Raw genomic sequence first — 24,116 nt, 5'->3', positions numbered from 1 at the left:
CCCTGAGAGTCCAGATGCAGCTTTAAAAGAGCTTAAGGAATAGCTGAAGCATGTAGCAGAGTTCTTGGAAAGGACAGGGAATTGTATTTAGCTGGAACATCTCAAGAAGGCTGAAAAAACATTAAGAAAAAAGGCAAAACAGGCAGCTGAAAAGGAAAGAGCCTTGTGAGAATGAGAAGACTGAATAAGGGACAGTCAGCTGCTTCCCTGCTGAGACTGCTAAGAGTGGAACTCTTTAAGGCTCTGTTAGTTTGCCATTCTCTTACATGAGGAAAACTGAACCCTTCACCAAAGAAAAGGAGTATTTTAGGAATGTTCTCACAAATCTTGTTCTCAGGAGCAAGTTGTAACTCAAAAACAGGAGTCAGCATGATTCCCCTGCTGCAAGTGGCAATGGGTATTGAGGCCTGGTTGCTACTTAAAATAAGCTGTGCTGCAGCTGAGCATCTCTCTCATCTGTGAAGGGGACCTCTAAACTGGAGCCAAGGTAAAGAGCATGGCCCTGTAAATGATATATGGTATGAAAAAAATGTGTGGCTTTGGCACAATTACGCCAGGCAGAATGAGGGCTGGCATACAACTTTCTCTAACAGTCTATGTTAAGAGAAAAGAGGATTAATTTACAATGCAAAACTTACATGGAAAGTTGCAAAAAGCATACTGAAAACACAGTCTTCCATGAGAGGAAACATAAATATAAAGCAGTCTGCAAATGCCTGATGAAGGTAGAGATGTTCTCTATCCAAAATGATTGTGCAGGTAAGAAGCTCAGGAACAAAAACTCTTCCATATTCACGACTAGAAGAGTATGCGTGCGTGTGTGTGTGTGTGTGTATATATATATATATATATATGACCATGGGTGTATGTATAGGAGACCGCATTTTCTGATATGAAACCAGAGGAAGGTTTCTTTACTATATTTTCATTTAAAAGGAAAATGGGCATATAAATTCTTCAGCAGCACATCTGACCAATCTTCTCATTACAGGTATATAGAACTTTTTGGTTTTCGATCTTTTAGCATAGAAAATGGTAACTTCCTATACTTCAAAAGTATCTATTTTCTTTTCAACACAAAAACTATTTGAGGAGCTTTCCTATTCATGCCTCTTCTCTGAATGAAAATGGAAACCTGAGAAACTGAAAGAGGGTAAGGTAAACAAAAACTCCAAAACCAAACTTACTCATATCTTCAAGTAAGTGTGCTCCTGAACTGACAACAATTTACAGATCTACCCTGATACACCACCAAATTTCTAAAGACGTCTCAAGCTACTGAGATTTAAACATTTTCATTTAAACTCCCTTTTACTAGTAGGATGTGGATATCCACATTCTCTTGAAAATCATACTGGCACCTTTCTGTGCTGTAATGGGCCAATTACTTGTGCGGAAAAGAGCAGCAGAAAACTAGAATTATAATAAGTACAGTATGAGCTGAAGACACTGCATTACAATTACATGCCTTTCTTTCAAAATAAATACACAAAAAATCTATAACCTATTTCAAGATGCACATTTCACTCAGTATGGGAAGTCCTGCTGTATGCACTTACCATCCACACCATGAAGTATGAGAACACGGCGATCCACAGAGTAGATAAGATGAATGTCACCATAAAACACCTCTCCCAGCGTGGTTTGCTGCAGTTTGGAATGGTGCAAAAGAGCACGAATATCAACGGCCATGTCACAATCCATTTAACTTTGTTCATCTTTCCATCTGCAGGACAAAGAAAGAACCAGTTTAGCTTTCCCATCATTATCCCACACCCAGTTACATATCTCTGAACACAGCAGATGATCCCGGAAGGATGTTTACAACTGTACATGTCAGCTCATTTTCCAGTATATCTTTCATCTGTACTTGGTCTTGTCACTCTTAGACAAGCTCTGCATGCACATTCAGAATCTTACTGTTAAGCCCGCCAAGGTCTATGTAAATCCATGAAAGAATTACAATGATTTAAAAGCATTAAAAAAATATTTAAAAGCACTGGATGATTTGAAACCCAAAAGTAACAGTCAGGTTTGTTGCTCTTTTAAATACCCATATTAATATTAGTTCAACAACAACAATAACCCAACAAAACCCTCACAACAACAATAAACCAAAACTTAACTCCCTCCCCCCACAAAGGCAACAAAACCCCCCACCTCCCTCACCTTTTAAAAAGGAAGATAGAAATCTTATCATGAAAATAACCTGTATCTTTTGTGCAGCAACAGAAAACACTTTCACAGAAAACAGAAGCATAGACCCAGCCTATGAATACAACAAACTTGTTTTACATGCCTCACTGTGATCACTTGTGCAGAACTTTAAACTGGTACTTAGGAGATCTATACTTGCTAAGTCTCTCCAATTGCATATAGCCCCACTTTGAGATGGTCTCTTATCCTCTATGAAAGGAAATGAAAGATATGACTTCCTTCATAAATCAACCGGTGAGAAATATCAGAGAACTGTCATTACTGAAGACAAGTACACTCCTCACTTTAAAAAAAAAAAAGTAATGTATTGTAAATGTGCAGATAAATCTCAATACATAAAAGAGAACTATTTTATAATTGGGCCATAAATAAACAGTGCACTTACATTTATATGCTTCATCAGGTATCCTGCAAGTAGGATAACAAATTTGTCAGGCTAAACCAGAGTATCACAGCCAACAGCATGGTGGTTTTTGTTTGGAGTTTTTTTATGTTGTTTAAGAATTATGCTAGTAAGGATTTCCACTGATAATGATGTGCATGCGATTAATAAAATATGCCATTTTGAATAAAATGTTGATCGCATTGAAGAAAATTATCAGGTACATCTTCCAGTGAAGTTATTTAGCTAAAGGGCAGGTAATAATCAGTGACAGCTCCTACCAGTTTCAACAGGAATTTTCTTTCAGCAGAGATACTGGGATTTAGGATTTGGTTAACAAAAGGTTTTGTCAGTGAATTTGACTGAAATCTGTCCTCTGGACCAGTGTGCACCAGATGCAATGAAATAAAATATTAAACATTTAAAAATTAGTAATATTTTTGTGATTTATGAAGCTCCTTACTAGTCTAATATAAGTTGGTGAGTCTAAATGCAAGTCTTTATCATTCACTTCGGTACGCTAGTACTAAATTGTCTTGCTTAAGCTATGTATCAGCTTCGTAACTTGAGATTTCCTTATGAATTATAAGATGCCATCAACTCACCAGGAAATCTTAGCCTAAATTTGGCTCTTTATTCCCATTTACATTGTGGCTGTGGAACTTCTAACACAGAAAACTGCTGAAGTCTCTTTGGGTCAATTCTAATTCTAGGATTTGACATGTCACTGGGGATCTCTTACAGATTTTACAGGGAAGTCCTTTTATCCCTCTGGTTACATATACTGCTATACATACTCTTAAAACTGTTATCTTTCATACTTTCTGTCCAGAAAATGACATTTCTTAGCTCACATCTCACTTTAGTTCTGTTAACAAGGCTATAAATATCCTATGGTAACTTATACACCCTCCTGTTTAATTTGTTACAGTTTGGATCATTAAGAGACTCCTAGCTAGTTTATTTGTACTCTTTGTCTACCCAAGTTGTTAAACTTGATTCATAGTCAAACAAGTCAGCATGACCTAGGCTAGTAATTTCCTCAGTGTGCAATTCCAAATACAGGGTGGATGTGCGACTGTTTGACAGGAAGAAATTATGGATCTGATTCTGATCTGATGAGGGTGTAATCTGACTTCAGTGCTGCTACAGATGGGAGATTCGATTCCATTTCTCTTTTCCATAACATGAATAAACATGCTGGGGAATATGTCTCTTGTCAAGCATCCTGTCTAGTGCCCTGAATTACTTAAACAAACGTTTAACTGTGAGAATTCGCAGTGCCTCACCACTAGCATTGCTTGCTCATTTCCAGGAAAATCAAAGTATTAGTGGAGGAGGGCTTGCCTTTCCCTTATTTCTGCTCAGTTTGAATGGATGCTGTCAGATTATAATTCCTGGCTCTATCAGTGGTGATACTAACATACACACTACGTCATGAATTAGAATCAGTTTTTACAGCTAGATTTGTGGAGTGACATTTTCATTTGCTACATGGCAGCCAGGCTTGAGACTTCAGGTAACAACTGTAATTCTGGGGTTTGCTGGATTAAGAGAGAAGCTGCCTGACCAATGAAACCACCATGAAATTAGCCAATGAACCACCATGGCCAAAACAGCCTGCTTGGCACACTTTACATTGGCTTCTATTTTGTGTCAGGGTTTGCTAGCTTTTACAAACTAACTTTTAATAAAGTCTTAAGTACATCTGGCCTTAGCTCCGCCTCAGGCCATTTTCTTCAGCTCCCACTTGTGCAGCATTCAGTGCTGAAGAAGCCTACCCTTCTGCTGTACCTTGCTAGTTCTGTAACAATTTAGTAAGTTTAGCAGCAACCTCAACAAAGGGAGGAAACAGATGACTTCATTCATTTCACCTGCCTTAGATGAATGTACAAACAATAGACACCTTGAGAGTTTTATTATTTTTCCTTTTTTTGGTCTTTTGAAACTACTTGTGTTGCTGTCGTTTTGGTTTTGACCACCCACTCTAAAATAACCATTAAAATGATTTAGTGACAAATTCATTAAATTGGAATATGCTTTTAGTTCATGACAAATTATTTTATGATTGTTGCTCAGCTCCCTAGTACATCTGCAAGGAAGAAAATTATCATCCTCATTAAGGCTATTATCCAATAAATAGCTGTTCTGCAAAAACAAACAGTCCCATTACAAGACTTTAGCTTAGTTGTTTTAATAGCAGTGTCAGCCACTCCTGTGAGCCCTGGGTCTGAAAGCTCCTGCAGCAAACCCACATAGCTGAGGAAAGGTATATTTTATTTGTTGTACCCCCCATAACAATAATGAAAGAACACTGCTTTATTACAGAAAGCAATGTGGGTCTATATTCTGTTCACCCTGCTATAAAACAGAAAGATAAGGGGTCTTGCATGAAATTGTTCCACTTTAGCAATCTATTTTTCTGTTTTGCCAGGTATTTGTTAGCCAAGCATGCCAAGCATTTCAAAGAGGTTTCATTACAGGAAAGCCCAATTACAGTATTTCTGTATGCAGAAATGAAGCAGCAGCCCTACAACAAGGAACCCTTTGCTAATCTCCAATACATTTCTGGGCTTGTCATCTTTCCAGATGTTATGCTCACAATAATTACTTTCACATACAAATAGTGTCCTGGTGAACAAAGTCAACAACAGACACCAGGCCATGGAAAGGAAACAAGTATTTCTTTAAGGCACCAAAGAAAGTAACTTTGACAGGAAAAACAATCACTGTCCTTTCTGCAACATTCACACAGAGTTGAGAGGAGCTCAGTATGAAAGTATGAAACTAAGAAACTAAATTTATGTTCTCGTTCAGATCAGGAGCATACCCTTGAAGTAAAACTGATTGTCCCCATTAACTGTATTTTCATTTGCAATTTACTGTATTTCAGTATGCAAAACGGAGCAGCCTTGCTTGTATCACACCAATAAGATTCCCTTGGTATAAAGCTGAACCAGAAGCACAAACTTAGAAGTGCTCCAAATAATGATCATTTAGGCCATGGGGCCAAGCTAGTGCTAGTCTAAAACAGACCTTCCAAATGCATGGACTGCATATACAGCCTACATGTCCTAGTCAGTAAGTGTCGTGGTTTAAGTGCAATCAATAACCCACGCAGCCCACTCACTCACTCCCCCACTTTCTCTCTGCCCCGCTCCCGGAGGAACAGGGAGGAGAATCGGAAGCATGTAAATCCCACGGGTTGAGATAAGAACAGTCCAGTAACTAAGGTACAACAAAAACCACTACTGCTACCACCAATAATAATAAAGGAAATAACAAGGGAAGAGAATACAATACCACCTGTCGATACCCAGCCCAACCAAGCAGTGATATAGCCCTTCCAGGTAACTCTCAGTTACATCCTGGGCATGACATGCTGTGGTATGGAATACCTCTTTGGCTAGTTTGGGTCAGGTGTCCTGTCTCTGCTTCCTCCTGGCTTCTCCTCCTCCCTGGCAGAGCATGAGGCTCACAAAGTCCTTGGTCAGATTAAAATATTTGAGCGGTAACTAAAAACACCGGTGTTATCAGCGCTGTTCCCAGGCTGAAAGTCAAAAACACAGCACTGCACCAGCTACTAAAAAGGAGAAAAAAAATGACTGCTACTGCTGAACCCAGGACAGTAAGCTGCATAGAAAACACTTTATGTGAGTTCAAACAGACTGCAACTACGCTGGTCAGGAGTCAGACCCAAGTTACTGTAGTTAAATTTGACAGCTTTTCCATTTAGCTTTCCTTTCCCTTCCTGACACTCCCTTAAAGACAACCTCTCCACACATTAGCTACTTCAGAACATGCCTAAATCTTCTCACATGAAAAAAAGCATCTCCTTACATGAAACAATTAGTAGCTGACTGATCTAAAAACTATACGATCCTGAAAAGCATGAATCTAATTAGCACACAGGGTTTTCATTACTGTACTGTTATGAATTCATACAAATCTCTAAGGTAACTTGAAAAATAGGAAAGTTTTTCTATAATTTAAGTCTATCTGCAAAATGAGAAGGACTTCCTGGAGTTCACTGTTGATTTCTATTTTTCTTGGGTTTTTTTACTTTTGACAATGGTAAACTTTGAAGAAAAATTAGGCATACCCAGGCTGGCCTAGGAAGATCACTGCTGCTGCAGATTTTTTTTGTGCTCCACCTTATAATTTTTAATTTCCTTTCTTGTATTTTTAAATCTCTCACCATTTTGCATTTAAAAACAGAACAAACCACACTAAACCCAAAAGAGAACAAATCCACAAAAAAAAAAACCACAAACAAGAAAACAAAACAGAAAAAAAACAAACAAAAAACCCAAGCCTCCTGTTTTTCTCCCAGTGAAAAATTATTTTTTAAATCACCTGTCCCCTTGGTCCTAATGAGGCTCTATATTTACAAACATGTATTTACACCCACATATGATTACCAATATTAATTCAAATTTCAACCTGAAAATGTGTAACAGTAACATAAAAGCCTCCACACTGGGAGCTCTGTAATAACCCAGACAGCAAGTAAATTTCTGATAGAAAGTGCTGCTGTTTGTCAGAGTGGAGACTGACTAGAAAACTTAACGTATGTATATTAGCCAATCTGAAAGCCTAATTTCTGAGCATGTGCAGTATCCAAAACACAACAGAGGAATATAGGTTTTTGTTCCAAGTATGGGACGCAACATAGAAACAACCAAAATAAGTAGAACAAATAAGGTTAACTGTGCATTTTCCATTAGAATTATTTTTCATTTCCAGTGCCTTCGTTGCAAAATGTAAAAATTATGCAAAAATGGTATCAATTTGCTGTTAGGAAAATTAACATAGCAGCTGCCCCTCTACTTCCTGAAAAATACTTACTGACTTAAGCTCTGCAGCTTTCCTTAGGAACTGTGGAGGCAAGAGATTCTCTTGTGTTACCACACTAGAGACAGGCTACACAGGGTGTAAAGGGTTATCCAAGATGGGCCAACCTTTGTCAGCCTTCCAATTGGCAGCTGACATTAAAACATTTTTATTGCAATTCTCCTGCAACAGAGCTTTGAAAACAATTCTTGTTTTCTGTGGAAAACACCGATATTTTGCTTCTCATTCTCATCCAAACCAGACTATTTTCCAACCTACTGACACTTTTCTTGGAAGTTCAATTTTCCAGAATGCAAGATCCAAATTCTAGACCCTGAGATCCATCCAAAACAACTTAGACGTCTATTTTCAGCCTGAACCTTTACCACACTTTGCATATTTGGATTCATGCCAATAATTTTCTTTTAAAGACACATTTTTGGTACAGCAGGAACTGGTCCAGAAAAAATAATTTGCTCCACTATGCAGATAAACCTTTTCTCTCAGAGTTATTATAGGTTTAGGACACAACAATATTCAACAAAAATAAAATGTAACTGAGCAGAGGTACTCCCCATATATTATTTGACTTGGTTGGATTTTGGCATGGTTTATTTTGTATGTTTTAACCTTGTGGTCTACTTAATCTTTTTTTTTTTTTTTAAGGGAGAACTGGGATTTCTAGACTTCCTCGAGTCCCTCCTTGTTCTTTCAGAATGAAGAGATGAATTACTGAATTAAATCTTCTGAAATAAAATTCTAATACACCACTATACAGGCAGTGGCAAGAGGAAAAAAAAGCATTTTGGAATACTGCAGTTAGGTCCTGTTCTGAACTACTTTCTTGGATGAACTTCCCTCTTGCAACATCAAAAAAGTTATGGAAACTAGCTCTCTTCCTAATTCAGCCACCCAAGTGATGTTCTGAAACTTTGGCAAAAGTACCATAAAGCAGGCCAAAAAGAGTCTGAAGAACAACTATGAGGAACAAAACCTCACAATAAATCTTACGTCAAATACATTAGAGGCAGGAAGTCTGCTGGGTCCACTAGTGATCAGAATATAAAGGAGCTCTGGCAGAAAACAGGGCCATTGCAGAGAAACTAGAACTCTCTGCATTAGTGTTTGCAGAGACAGAAACTGTAGAGGATTCAACATGGAACATTCTTCTGTCTCTAGCTCAGCCTTGAAGACAAACAACTGCATAGGGGATATAACAAGAAGCTATAGCATCCTGAGTGGTCAAATGAGGTGCATGGGGTTTGCTTTGTTCACTGTGTTTTCCAATAAAAGACATCAAATGAAGGTAGTAGGAGCCAGGTTCAAAGCAAGTAAAAGGAGACAGCTCTTCACACAAACATGAAACAAATTCCCAAAGGATGCTGTGGGTGTTAGATTTTCCAAATATTCAACAAGAATTAGGTTAAGGAAGAAGAACTATTTTAAGGATTTTTAAATACTGACATTATGTCCAGTCCAGCAAATTTCTTGAGCTGAAAATAGCTGAAGACTAGCTTGTCGTGTCTCATTTTCCCCTGGCTTCTTCATCAGTCATAGCTGGAGTCAGAATATTGGGCAAGACATTTGATTTGACCAAGCACAAACATTTTTATGTTTTTAGTAAATACTGTCAATTCCTTTTTGTTTCCATCCTACATGTTGTCTTTGTATTTTTTATCCATTAAAAAATGGGCATTACTGCTAATCTCCTTTATTGCCATCTCATTTTAGCTCTGGGAATTCTTATTTGTATTTTAGCTACCACCATCATGACTTATATAAAGCATCTATGGCCTGATACTGTAAGAGAGGGAGTTCTTCATTTCCATGAAACCCGCAGGAGTTGAGAACAATGACTATTTTAAAGGCTCTTGAACACGTGACAGTAAATGGAATTTAAGCATCCAGTAAGAAGAGCTGCACAGAAGTGCTTTCCTGAGTTTGGGCTCTAAAAGACTACTGAGCTATGGAAGGGCTTTTACACATCATGGTGTTTGCCAGCATATGCCTGCTCACTTTCATGCTGTTTTATTCTGATCTCTGTTTTTTTTTAAGTTTAAGCTCTGTTTCCAAAAAAACTGTAGAGTAATTGAATTGTAAAGCATCAAATAAGCCTTTCTCTTGGAAGATAATAATCATAGCCTAAAGGTTAGGTCAAGAAAGAAATTCCTCTTTTAAAGGGTATGTTTCTTACCACACAGAAACCAAAGGCAAAGGCTGGTTTGTATGATTCTGTATGCAGTTTCCATAAAAACCATGTGTTGTCTCTCGTTTCAAGACGGGCCAGAACCACACCCTGGAGGTGAATCTCTCTGGATGGCTGACATATGGGATCTAGGTTGGATGGTGTAGTTTAAGACTGTTTTCATGCAACAATTTTATCTTCTATTTCTGTGTGCTAAAGCCCTACATTTACTGCTGAGCACTGCTGTTGATAGATGATAAAAGAAAACAATAAGCAAAACATACAGATGGCAAATGATTGCTGGGAATCATTCAGAGATGATGCAGTGCTTAAAACTTCACTTACATTTATTTCTGTTTCAGAAAAAATTCATTCCTGCAAAAGGGTCTAGAATATGCAATTTGGAGGCAAGTCGAACCCCAAAGTAGGCTAAAAAAAAAAAATAAAAATAAAGGTTACTACAGGACAGCACAAAAAAAAGGTCTGGACCAATTCATAGCCATTTCTGTTGCAGCTCTTAAAATACTGTAGTGAGTTTTCTACCTCACCCACTGCAAGCAGTTGACTTGGAAAGTCATATCAGAAAGTGAAAGCCTATTCTCTGTAGAACTCTGTATAGTACTGAAAGAATAAACGAACTTCTGATCTTTAGAAAATGTATGTGCCTTATTCCTGGCCTGAAAATATACCAAAAGAAAACAGAGGGGATTCTGGGAAAATGTCTGCAACACTTTTCCCCTAAAGCCAGTTTTAAATGTCAGGGTTTTTTTAGGCTACTGATTGTGCCACAGTACTTAAACAACAAGACATGATGCTGGTTCTTTGCATTTTCTCCAAAGTTATTGAAGTGGTACTTCCGAAAGCAAAAAATAAAAGAATTCTCCCTCAGAATACATGAGTTGAGCAACGAGAATCCAACCAGTAGATAATCATCTCCAGACAACAGAGGTAACAAAACCTGAATATAATTATGAGGATTTTAAACAACCACATTACCACTTTTACGCAACTTGTTGAGTTCATGTTGAACTTTTGTTCCATTCCAGTATGAACTGTATCATCACTGGTTCCAATTTGGACAGTTACACCTCAATTATCCTTCAGGACTTTCTCAAAAACGCAGAAAAAAACACATTTAAAAAAGGCCAATGGACTAACTAATAACTCCTTCATTTGTCCAAAGCATTTTGCCCATTGTGAATATCACACACTTCGGAAGCTCTACTCTGAAATCTATTTCTCATTCACCAAGAAGTTGTCTGAGTCTTGAAAAAATCCAAGTATGGTCTCCAGATAATGTTTGACACATGTTAAGATTTCTGTACTGTCCTGGAATGTAAGAAAAAAATATATGATTGCACTGCCCTAATTAAAACTTGAATCCAAAAACTTGTTAAAAACAACTCAGTTAAAAAAAAAAAATCTTTGCCAACATGTGCACAGCATTTTTAAGATGGCTTGAGCAGAAGTTTTTGGCTTTTAGAAGATGTTTGTTACTGTTACTGTTATTATCATCAACATGTTCATGTGCACAGGCATACTGCTGTCTTGCATTCATCTATGTCACCATAAAATAAAAACATTTTTTTCATTATTACATATATTATCAGGAGCCCATCTAATGTAATGGGTCTATCTTCAGTGAATCAGTTCATTTCCGTTCTTCACCCCCCATGAAAGTCCATAACTGCTGACTGCAAGAAGCTCCTGTAAAAGCACAGTAACACATGAAAGCATGACTTTATCTAGTCTTTGAATAGTATGCTTTTATGTTTGTTCAGTCACCAACATCTCTTCTAAAAGGACAGCAACTGAAGTAATGAGATTTCAAAGAAATTTGAACTGTATACAACATGGAAAACTATTCCTTCTTTTTCACTGTATGCGATATTCATTTATGCCAAACAACATCTCTGTTAGTAGTAACTGTGTGACAGACAACCACTAACTACATGTCTGTAGGGGGGATCTAATCTCTGCTGTCTAATCTCCAAAGCATTTGGAGGAGAGTCAACCTGCAATGTGTTAAGGTTGGTTATATATAGCCCTTCACACCACAGAGTTTCCCAAAAAATTTCAGAAGGTGAATATTATTACCTACCTTGCTAGTCTAAGAATTCTAAACACTGTCAAAGATATTAAACACTCTTTCTCTCCCTAAACCTTTCTTCTTTTTCATCCAAGAAGCCTCCCCTACAGTCACTAAATCAAGTTATTATATATTTGTACACCTAGCCTCCGGCCTAGCAATCTCCAGAAGGTCATTATTAACTGTTGACTTCAAAATTACTAACAGTGCAGTGCTCAATGGGTTGGTCCAACATGTTTTTTAATATAAACCTGCCTCACCTGCTCTCCCTTTGCCTCTGGCAAGCCACCACTTCTACTGTTACTGTGCACAATAGCTGGAAAACACTTTCCTAATAATGGCTTTTAGCCATGTAGCCTCCAGCTCAGTTTTACTGCCATCAAATCCAGCGTTCGGAGAGTTAAATCAATCCCCCTCCTCCTCTCCGCCCGTATACGTCATCTTTTCTTACAACCCAGTGTTTGGCATTTTAATTATCTTCTGCTTCCTTACTATAAACAGCTGTAAAGTAAGCCTTACCTGGCAATGAAAAGGGAGATAGATTGTCCTGTTCATTTTCCTCCTCTTGGTTCACCACAGGGATGTTCCCATTTTCAATATTCTCATGTCTCCTATTCTGAAGTGGTTTGCTTGAGCCATTGGCAGACTGGATTAACCGCTGACGCTGCACAGTGTCAAACACAAAACTGCCATAGTTTGGAAAATAGTGACTTTGTTAAATCTGGGTTTTGCTGTCTGTCCAGCTCCAGTCACGTGAGCTGTGATGCTTCTCCTTCCAAGCAGCAACAAACAAATCTGTCTGTGGCCTACCTGTCTTCATCAGGCCAGTGTTGACCACCCACCTCAAAATTACTGGCAGAAGTTTTTTAGGCCGTGATGGAGAAAGTTGTGATATCCATCCTTCCAACACCATGTTTTAATGAGCATGGTTATTCTGAAATGCTTCTCACTCAACAGTTCTCACTCAAATTAGCAAACAGCACTATGGCTTGGCTTGGCTTCACGAGCGAAGATTTGGGAAGGGCTTTAACCACGCTTACTACAAGCATGATGACCAAGGGCATGTGGGATAGGCAAATCTGGTTGGAAAAGGGTGCTTAGGCAATCAGGGAGTGTCCAACCAGGACTGTCATCTCCTGAGTAATCTCAAGCTACTAGTGGTAACACTCAAGACATTCCCGCACTATTAGAGTTGGTTTAGGAATGACTCATTACCCAGGATCTCTCCTGCTCAGATCCAACTGTCCTCCCTCCTTCTCATCCCCATTCGTTTAGGTTAATATATAGGTCTTACTAATAATTCCAAAAGCAACCCTGTTGCCCTTGTCTGAGCATACACTTTCATGAAGCTCTTAACTATCCCCGGAGATTTGTGGAAGACTGCTACAGTTTCAATAAACAGTACAACAATTACAGGGACAGGTTTAAGTGTCTGTATATTTTCCCAATAATACACTGGAGAACGTGAAATGGGAGAGTAATTTCCTACTTTTATTTAAAAAATGTATTTTTAGTTTGTCAGATGAAATAATGCAGGGTTGAAAAGCATTCTCTTTTTCATGAGAAATTGTTGTAGCTTCCTAAAAGTGTTCTGAAATGCCTTGAAAAATAAAGTTAGTGCACAACATATAAAAAAATCTGAATCTAGTATTAACACACTGTAGTTTATTTAAAAATAGAGAAAACTCATATCTGAATACTTTGCAACACTTTGGCAGTGAGATAAGAACATACATCCAAATGGTCTGGTTTAAAGATGTTGAACTAGGAAGTATCAGTGCACATATCCGTTAAAAAAGAATTTTTTGCTGACCAGTGAATTGCCTTCAAAGCAGCGCTTTTACAGAGCCAAATGCTGCTATATGCCCTTTCTGATCTTTTGCTCTTGACTGTACGCCACCAAGCTGACTTCCTAATAAACATTTCACTGGTTTGCTGTTAAACTGGACTTTTGTTATAAATAAATTAGCGCTGCTTTCTTTCACTGGGCTATTCGCAATGCTGGAAAGACACATAAACTGTGTTAAGACATCCAAATTCCAGAAACTTCCTAAAGCTTGTATTTCCTAAACTGCTGAAATTATTTTATATGTGACAGTAAAAACCTCTCGTATTTGACATTGTAGGGAGCAAAGGATAAATTCCTGCTTTCATAGAAGTTAAGGTTGGAAGGTCAAAAAATTTCACCCCAGTATTTCATACATGCTCAGGACAGTGTCACAGGGCCAGTCCCATCACTTAAACTGCAGGATATGAAACAAACAATAACAGTAAAGGTGGTGACAGTACACCAAAGTTAGAGTTCGAGATAACTGAAACTGTCTAGCGCAAATTCCCCTCATAAAAATATTTTGGTTCATTTTAATTTTGAGCTGAAGACTACAGATAAGACCAAGAAGGTAGGCAAATACCTGACGTGATCCTGAGGTGCTGCTAATAAAAGAGCAGTTCTTAAGAGATTTTTGCTTGTCCATTATTCCTGTCTTAGCCTGACAGCTTTTGTAATGATCAAACCCAGTTCTTTTGCTGCAGATAAACCACAAATGTGTTCACATACAGACACACAAATGCTGAAATAAACATCTTCTGGATGGGAAATAAGAAAGTCCCTTCTTGGTGACTGCCTTCCCATTAAGACAGGCAGCGTTGCCAATTAGGAATCCTCTTCAAATCTGCTGTGACACAGTTGTTAGAGAAAGACATAACTCTAGCCCATCCCTAGGAACATGGGAGAATCAAAATAACTATAAACACGGCTGTTTAGCAACTCCTTTGCTCATAGCAACTAATTCTTTTCTTAAAGAACCTACCTCATTAATGATAAGACGGCTTGCCATCCGCATTCTGGTGCGTGGTCCAAATTTATTCGTAATCATAATCCGTAATCCAGCTTCAGGGAACCGATATTTGGGGGGACTGGAACAGATGATCTCATCCACCATCACAACACTGTTTTTGCCATATTGCTGTATCCCCTTCACTAATGGTCACAATGGACAAAGTTAGTTGTGAATTGATCTTACCATGCTTCCCATCACCCAAAGTCATTCTGTTTAGACTCAAAGGGAGTAATATTCAGTATCTCTAACATGACCAGATTTGAAACAATGAAAAAAACCCAATTGTCAAGAACAAATGTATTAAGTAAGCCTTTGTTAATATAAAGGAACTTGTACAAAGGTTACAAGTTTTGTTCTACTGTGTTAAGAACACAGAGAAACAAACTTATATTGCGAATCAACACAAGTACAGGTAAGGACTTTCAGAGTTTAAAAACAAGCCAACATTCTCACAAATGCGACAGACTACACACAGCAAGAAGAGCAAGGCTCAGCAGACAGGAGGCATACCCATGTGGTGTTAGAAAGCAGTGTAGGAAATATGCATATGACTTTAATAAATATTAATTACTACATGGAAAAAAACAACCAAAGTTCTTTGATGCTTGTTTTCTGTTTGCTAAGCTTCACCCCCCCACTCCCCTTTTGTGTTAAGTTACTTACATTAAGAAGAAGAAGAGAATTTAGGAGGTAGAAGTGCAAGATAATTATTAGCGCATGGTTCCAGTCAGGAAGCAAAGGAAATCTAAGAAAACATTCAACTCAAAGGAATTAAAATGGACCTATTCCAAACACACAGAAATCTATATTGTTAGTTTTTTGCATTCTTACAGTGTTGAATTATTTTTGTTTTTCTGGAAGAAGACTGGATCCATGCATGCAAGTAAATCATATCATGCAATAAAGGCTCTGCTGTCTCCAGCATTTTCTAACATTTGGAGTTGAAAAAGTATATCCTTTCATTATCATTCAACAAGAAAAATCAAACCTATAAATCACCAGTAGACAGCTATAGATTTTACCCTTTGGCACTGGAGTGTCTTCCTTTGTTTCACTACAATGAATTTTCAATGAGTACACTGGAGTCACCTGAAGTGTCATAAAGAGATCTTTGGTTTCATAAAGAAATATGTCCTACTCAAAAAATCCACTCTGTGGTTTTGTCTTACAGGAGAATAGAACTAGTAGTAATTTTGCCTTTGGTAAACATAAAGGAGCAGCTATCCTCCCTCCACCCCAGTATCTAAAACAAATTAACCTTGCTGAGTACTATAGCTGATGATGCAAATAAGGAGCACATCCATTCCAATGACTCTTAAGAGCGTAGCAGAATATCTGTGAAGGAATATATAGCCAGACAATCTTCCTAGGAACCAGTCCTCATAGAAGAGGTCCTCAACCACAGTAGCTTAACATTTGCTTTAGTCTGACAGCAATCCTGGTAAGGCAAAAAAGGCCAGGTATCTTTTCAACAGTTTAATCAGATTAACTGCTCTCAAATGAGTTTCTCCAGTGAAGTCTCAAAATGCTTCTTTATCTTACAGTATCATGAAAAAACATCAAAGCACGGCAGTTACTCTGGAATTATTTCTTACAGCACTAAGGAGACAGTGACCAAATATACTGCGCTTTGATGAAATACCAAGATAAAAAAATAAACAACCACACCTCAGCAGTGGTGTAGAATACATCACTATAAAAAAAAAAAAACAAAAAAAACCCAGAACAGCTGGTTTGAGTTACTGCAGCACATTGCTCTTATATTTTCACAACAGTTCTTCTGTCTCACTCCCTATGCCCATAAACATAAACACCTTGGCCCTATATGGTACAAACAGGCTCCACCTAAAAATCACAAAAGTAGTTTTCACAAATGTGAGAGAGAAAAGCCTTTTTGGCTTCTCCTTTGTGATAGTCCTTAGAAAAATACCTTCTGAGAACAGCTTTTCCTCTCAACAAACTACCTAAACTTCCTGCTCACCATGAAGTGTCATCACTAACAACCCTGTCCCTGTCAAAATCAACAGAAAACTTCTTGCTGAGTTAGAGCTGACTCCTGCTCAGGCCCTCAGAAACCCACTTTTTTCAGGAGCTGCTGGGTTAAGGCAGGAATCGAACCATGCCACCTGGTGGAAATCTGGGTCAACACAATAAAAGCCATGGGCAGTGAGCCACATGCTTGTACTTCTAAAATAGGAGTGTTATTTATAAAGTATAAACATTTTGCCTTTACCTGTTTTCGCCCTTGAAACTGAATTTATCCTATGGTAAAAAGCTCTCCTTTTTCTTCTCAAACTTGAGTAATGGAAGCTATTATATAGTACCACTGGATGCTCTTGAAAATAGTAAAACTTAGGAGCACAGAAGAGAGCTGTGCAGCATGTAAACCCCCCTTTTATCTGCACCTTGAGCAACTGACTAAGCATTCTTGGTAGGAACAAAGGTCCTCACCCAAATCAAACGACCATTTTTTGGGAAGTAATCACTTTTGTCCTGTGAAAATCAGACTAAGATTAAACCTACACCTTGGTGAAATCATGGGAGGCTTTTTGGCGGATCCCAAAGCTTGCTATCCACTGATTGGAGGTAAGGCAGACACCAGCTGTAGTCTCCTCAGGGCTACTAGCAGTGCTCCTGTTTCTGAAAGCTGCTGCTGGGAAGGTGCAGCTCAGCTTGTGAAGCCAGCCAAGTGTCAATTAACCCAACAAATACCTTAGAAATAAAACTCACTAACATCTGCGTTCTTTCACTGAATCACCCTTACCCTGTATCCCCACTTGAATACGTAACTACTGCCCTAGGAGGTATCCTCTGAATCTCATATGTAAATATCTCCACATCCAAAGACTTGACTGTATCATAATCAACATTCACAGCAACTCATTGCAAAATGAGATTAAAGTATTTCAAAGATTTCTTTCAGTGTTGTAGCTCATCAATGAACAGGAGACAAAAAGGAAGCAAAACTGCCACCGTGCAAAGCAGCTTGTTTTCAGAATATAGATATAAAACAATAAATTGATTTGGCTTTGGGTTTTCTTTTTCCATCTGGCAATCTGACTGCTGAATTATCATATTAACCCAATGAAAATTCCTGCTTCTGACTGAAGAGTAACACTGTTCAGATACACATTAAAGAAATAAAAAGGGCACCTTGTGAACTACTCTTTTTCAAAGTCCTGTCTGCTCAGCCTTACCTTTCCATAGTAATGGAATGGATGGGTCATCACAACTATAGGCATAATATTTATTACCATCTTCAAGCTCATTGTTGACTGTGTCACCATTTCCAACATTCTTGCTTTTAATGCTGAAGAAATTTTGCATCCTCACATTGTATCTGAAAGTGCAAATGAAAAAGGTCTGAAAAAGTTGGATTGTTGAATATCCTTGTCCAACTTCTAAGCATCTGAGAACAACTTATGCAAGCAAGCAGTAAAGCCTAGATGCACATTCTCAGCAGGAAGACCAAGGACAGAACCACACAAAAAGAATGATGGTTAATTAAGACCTAAAGGGCCTACACAGGAGAAAAGCACTTACTTCATGATAAGTATGTAGAATGAATACATAATGATGAGTACAAGGCTTTCCCACCTCAGAGAGACAAAAAAAAAAAAGTGTTATAAGGCCATTAAACAGCTGTATGCTCTTCAAGTTTTATGCAGGGTGAATCAAACACCTAGTATAAGTCACATTCGTATACACAGGATTCACATCATTAAGATTAGATGGTGTCTCAACATAATGGGGGGGGGGAGGGGAAGCAGACTCTCAAGTTCCAATAAGCATGCAAATACATAACGCATGTATTTCAGAAATGTGTTATGCAGACTGAAACCACAGCTACCCTCCGAGGATAATGCCAAGGCCTTTTGTCATTTCAGCACTGAAGCACAGGCTAGGCACTCAAGAGGACTCTTCTAGAAGATGCTTATGCTCTCCCACTAGGATCACACACTAGACTGTTCTCTGGGACACCTAGCACTCCATAAACATTAACAGCCAGAATCAGCAGACCTTCACTTTTCCTCTCTGCACACGTGAATTTTCAGGCTTTAAATACAGCCTACTTACTTTGTTAATGTCTCCAGGTTCTTACATTTTCTTTTAGTTTTCCCTGATCATCATAAAAAATATAACCAAAGAAAACACATGATTTTCTAGGTGTCAAATCCAGCTCATATTCCCAGCATGTATGAATGAAAGCTAATTACACTGCAACTCTATTGAGTGATCAGTCCCATGGTACTGTAAGGAATAATTTACACAACTTACCATTCTATTTTCTCATCATATATAAACTAGAAGAAGGGGGGAAAAAAATAAAGACATAAATTGGCCACTTTTCTGATCTATCTTGAAAATCAGTCAAATTTATTTAATAAACATCAGTCATATCTAACCAGAAGCTGCTTGAGTTTTGACTCTTTCTAACCAGAACTTTCACTATACGGACTGTGCCCCTCATAAAGCAGAAACCTTGTGAACAAGGCTTGGATCCCTCTCAGTGACTGTTACAAACACTACTGAGTAAGACAGTGTGAGCATGTGAAAGAGACAGATACGTACAAATGTACACAATGCTGTCCTGTGTAAATAACAGCAAAGTCATATTTCTGAAGAGACCTAGCTCTGAGTCCTCTTAACAGCTAGACTAGTTTTGGTAGAAAAGACAGCCATTTTACTTCTGCTTTTAGGCCAAGTGATTATACACATTTTACTCCTCCCTATGTAATTCCTGTAACTAAATGGCCAGCTAGTGATCCATATTTATTACAAATCAAACTAAGTGGATTCTTCCCCTTCTTTCCACCAAACCCAGTAAATAGGTGTGTTTGGTAATTACTATGCTGCTCTAGATAAACAAAGTGGTATCCCATCTGTGCTCCATTTAGAAAAATTTACCCAGAATCTGCGAAATAAAATTACTGCATAGAAGCAACAAACAGCCATCTTCCCTATTCAAAAGAGAGATGCAGCTCAAAATTTTTCACCTCCACAACAGGAAGTCCCCTAGGTCAGAAGAGAGTGCTCATTGCAGTGAGCAACACTACCCTGCTAGCTTGCAAGAACTTCACAGATTGTAGGTACAAAATGAATGGACATTGATGGACATGTATTCTGTGGGGTCGTATGAAGTATTCATACTTGGACCACATTGTGGAGCTGAGCTATCACTTCCAGATGTCACTAGAATTAGATATGAAAATCATGGTTTACTAGTGTTTATCTATGGTTGGCTGGCTGGATCTCCAAAACTTCAAGCAATGAATCACATTAATTGGTAAGAGAGCTACTTACAAGTATAAGTACAATCACAGATATTGTGTAGTACACAGAGTCCCGGAACACAGCCCACTGCGTGAGACAAACCACCTGAAAAATATCATAAAATTATAGAATGATTTGGATTGGAAGGGACCTTAAAGACCACCTAGTTCCAACCTCCCTGCCATGGGCAGGGACACCTTCCACTAGACCAGGTTGCTTAAAGCCCCATCCAGCCCGGCCCTGAACGCTGCCAGGGATGGGGCAGCCTTGTATCATAACTTCAGCCAATAAAATATGCAATTTTAAAGACAAAACGAAGGCCTCTATCTTGCAACCACTTAGGCATGTGAGCAGAATTATTGTTAGCAGTGATTCTGGAACCAATCACAGCTCATGCTAACAGAAGACATATCAGTCTGTTAAGACAATAGAACTGTAATAATCACTAGTAATAAAAATCACAGAGAACCTTCTATTAATGAAATTCATTTCTTACTAATGATATTTTAATTGGTCATAATTTTAATTGTAAAATACAATTCACTGTACTGAAGTAAATCAATGGCTCCCACTTCATTATATTTGTGGCTATATTGGACTTAATTCCTGAAAAAATATGATACACAGTCTAATCACCTACTGAGTAGATGGAGCAAATCTTGTGTCCTAGAATCTTTGACCCCATCAGTACCAGGAAGGATCAGGAGATGCCACTGATCAGTTGACTGTGAACACAGTATTGTACAAGGAGGAGCCAGTTTCCTATGTGTGCTACATGTTCAGAGTGCTGAAACTACAGCTGAACTGTTTGGAAACATGTGCTACTTGTAACATTTGACAGTTTTCACAATGCCAGTTCATTTTTGCCTTTGACTAACACTCGTTTTTTTGGTTGGTTGTTTTTTTGTTTGCTTGTTTGTTGGGTTGTGGATTTTGGTTCTTGTTTGGTTTTGTTTTGTTGTTGTTGTTTGGGGGTTACTGTTATTGTTCTTATTTTTGGGGGTGCTGGTTTTTTGTTTGTTTGTGGGGTTTGGTTTGGTTTGTTTGCTTAAATATTTGCTCATGGAAACCCCTAAAGTGTAAGCAACTGAACTCCATAGAAGGAATTGTCTTACTAACCTGTCCTGCAAACATTCCACACACACCAACAATGCAGAGGATGTTGAAAACTGCTGAACCAACAATGGTCCCTACTCCTACATCTCCGTGAGTGATAAACACACCTGCAGAGGGAGCAAAACATGCATTATTACACAAGGTTCAATGAGGCCAAGTGCAAGGTCCTGCACCTGGGTCAAGGCAAACCCCAGTATCAATACAGTCTGGGAGATGGAGGTATTGAGAGCAGCCCTGCAGAGAGAGACTTGGGGGTACTAGTGGATGAAAAACTATATATGAGTTGGACAATATCCAACCATATCCTGGGCTGCATCAAAAGAAGTGCAGCCAGCAGTTAGAGCGAGATGATTCTGCCCCTGTACTCTGCTCAGGGGAGGCTCCACTTGGAGTACTCCAACCAGCTCTGGAGTCCTCAGTACAGGAAAGACATGGACCTGTTGAGGCAGCTCCAGAAGATGGCCACAAAAGTGATTAGAGGGATAGAATACCTCTCCTATGAAGAAAAGCTGAGAGAGCTGGGGTTGTTCAGCCTTGAGAAGACAGGAGACCTTATAGCAGCGCTTCCAGTACTTAAAGGAAGTCTACAAGAAAGCTGGAGAGCGACTTTTTACCAGGGTCTGTAGTGACAAGACAAGGGCTAATGGCTTTAAACTAAAAGTGGTAGATTTAGATTAGATATAAGGAAGAAATTATCCACTATAAGAGTGGTGAGGCACTGCAACAGGTTGCCTAAGTTGTGAAAGGCTTCTTTTGATGCAGTCCAGAATACACTTAGCCTTCTGGGATGCAAACTCACACTGCTGGGTCAAACTGAGCTTCTCATTAACCAACACCCCCAAAACTTTCTCTTCAGGGCTGCTCTTAATCCATTCTCATATATCTCAACTTCCCTCTCAGGGGCCTGCAATAAGTTTCTTCTTTTACTTCCTATGGCCAGAAACAGCTATTCATCACTGTGTTTTGAGAGGAGCTTCAGAGTTTTATGAGATATTTTGAGTAGTTAATTGTACCATGAACTGCAGACTAGTTGACAGCTGCAATTGCTGATTATAAATTGACAGAATGAAAGCACTTTTGGATACCTCTGCTTGATCTGCTGCTGCTGTTTTAACAGCAGATCTCATAAGAGCTAGTGTGCGGGCTCCATACCTATAACAGACGCAAACAGTTCTGGAGTGGAGCTCCCTGCTGCCATGAATGTGGCTCCAGCAACATCTTCACTCAAATGTAGTTTCTGTAAGAAAAGCACTGGTAATTTCAGCACTGCTACTGTATTTACACTGCACAGTTCTGGAGCTGCAAAGACAGAAGCTCTTCATTTTCTGGCCACAGTGCTGTTAAAGGATCAACAGTCACTATGATACAAATTAAGACATTGCCTTTGAGAAGGCAAATATACTTTTGGCAAATAAAATGTTTATAACCTAACCCAGTGAAGTGTCAGACAACATTACTTATATATAACTCAATAGCTAATTATGGCTTACATGTAGCTTAGAGAAAAGCATCTCTGCAGATTCAAAAAAATTATAAACATCTCAAATTGGTCTCATTAACACTTGGAACTCTAAACACAATCATTCGAGAATTAAGGGCTTCTAGAATTTGCAAATAAAAATCCATAAGAGAAAAATATACCCCCAGAGTATGAATCTTGAAACAGCAGGCCTGATTCTGGCTTCACTTTGCAACTGCGTTAATCAAAAGTGAGTCTGCTGACACAGACAAAATTAGTATAATCATACACAGAGAGGCCTGTGTACTGCAGATAGATCTACTTTTATGACAGCATCTCTTAAGCTCTAATAGGATAGAAATAAGAGCTCTCAGACCAGCAGAACCCATGTAGCTCTCTACAAGTGGGCTGTATGAATTTAATACTGTCTGAAGAGCTTTCCCTTGAACTACAGAGAAGGTGTTATGGAGGAGCTTTTTCCTTTTCTATAGTCTCTAGACTCATCTCTCGTATTTCATTTTTCTTCCAAGGATCGAAAAGTGATTAGTGACAAAAAGAATGATAGAAAAAGCATGTGTTTTTCAAGCAGTATGCAACATTTTGAGCTGATGAAAATGCCATCCTACAGAACATGACAAAACAAACAAAAGCCCTTACTGCACCATTTGACCTACTACCAGTCATACTGTTGCAGGAGCTGAAACCTATGTGTGCTATCTGAATTCTTCTTAGCTGTTACAATGTTCAGCAGAACATTAGAGACAAGGATTTTATGAAGGATCAGTGACAACTTAATTGGTACAACCAACTGGTACAACTTAAATATGGTGTATAAGGTGAATGCTGAAGACAGGAGATCTGAAAAGGATAGAAAAGATCCCTCTTGAGTATTTTACTGTAACTGGCTGTCTCCCTTATTCTTCTACTTGTTTTTCTACCAATAAGTACATAGCTCTGAGTAATACTAACAGGAATTTAGTACATATATCCATAGCAAAATAGGCTTTTTAATTAGCTACAGGAGTTTTTCAGAAAACCGTCACACGCATTTCAAAAGGAGAAGAGATTTTTATTTTGCCCTCAAAAGGGAATTAAAATCTGCTTTGCATTTTGTAGTAGCTCACCAAAGCCTTACCTAACATAACATTTACAGGCCCACTATAAATTCTACACTGTCCCAATCAACTCACTTGATTAGAATATTGCTCTTAATTTTGCAAAGTCTTCTCAGCAGTTAGTAAAGGAATTATATTTGTTTACTATTCTTTCCATATAAAATATGCACTCTCGTCCCATATCAAAACAAGGTACATACTTTTCCCATGCCTTTTCCCTTTTCTCTACTTTATGTTAGGACCACATACGCTTGCTTTCTCCTTGCTGATAGGGTGGTAAAAGTGCAATATAAAATTTGCATAGCCAACACATTAATTTGTCTATGTATGATTTATTTACACAAGTGACTTGTAAAACTAAGAGTACATTAATAAACCCAACTCATCCATATGCGATATCCACCCTAGCTACATGCTTCAGGTGTTTAATAGTGGGTTTTGCCATCTGATCTCATTAAATCTTTCATTTTTTATTCCTTGAGTGTGGCCAGGGGGACCAATGTTCCCAGACCAAAGGATAATTTTTTGATGGAAAGCTCAAATAATTTTAAAAGTACCAAGGCCAAAAAGTTGACAGGAATGAACTCTAAACAACAATGGCACAAA

General features: G+C 38.4%; 1 protein-coding gene across 1 annotated transcript in view; it reads right to left on the bottom strand.

The window, feature by feature from the left end:
* LOC133274717 (ras and Rab interactor 3-like) overlaps positions 1–24,116 on the bottom strand; it is a 159,482-nt gene that overhangs the window by 79,127 nt on the left and 56,239 nt on the right. Inside the window, exons 5-13 of the mRNA XM_061464254.1 lie at positions 22,089–22,173; positions 20,940–21,043; positions 19,851–19,925; positions 18,825–18,850; positions 18,090–18,143; positions 17,744–17,886; positions 14,517–14,686; positions 12,226–12,370; positions 1,560–1,726 (exon numbers count right to left, since the gene is read on the bottom strand). Coding sequence (XP_061320238.1) covers positions 1,560–1,726; positions 12,226–12,370; positions 14,517–14,686; positions 17,744–17,886; positions 18,090–18,143; positions 18,825–18,850; positions 19,851–19,925; positions 20,940–21,043; positions 22,089–22,173 — 969 coding nt within the window. The remainder of the gene's footprint in view (positions 1–1,559; positions 1,727–12,225; positions 12,371–14,516; positions 14,687–17,743; positions 17,887–18,089; positions 18,144–18,824; positions 18,851–19,850; positions 19,926–20,939; positions 21,044–22,088; positions 22,174–24,116) is intronic.

Source organism: Pezoporus flaviventris, unplaced genomic scaffold (assembly GCF_033815535.1).
Source record: "Pezoporus flaviventris isolate CSIRO_AGI_PZ_B2104156 unplaced genomic scaffold, CSIRO_AGI_Pfla_v1 ptg000036l, whole genome shotgun sequence".
In the NCBI taxonomy this organism is placed as follows: domain Eukaryota; kingdom Metazoa; phylum Chordata; class Aves; order Psittaciformes; family Psittacidae; genus Pezoporus; species Pezoporus flaviventris.
This window is presented reverse-complemented; position numbering and strand designations above follow the sequence as displayed.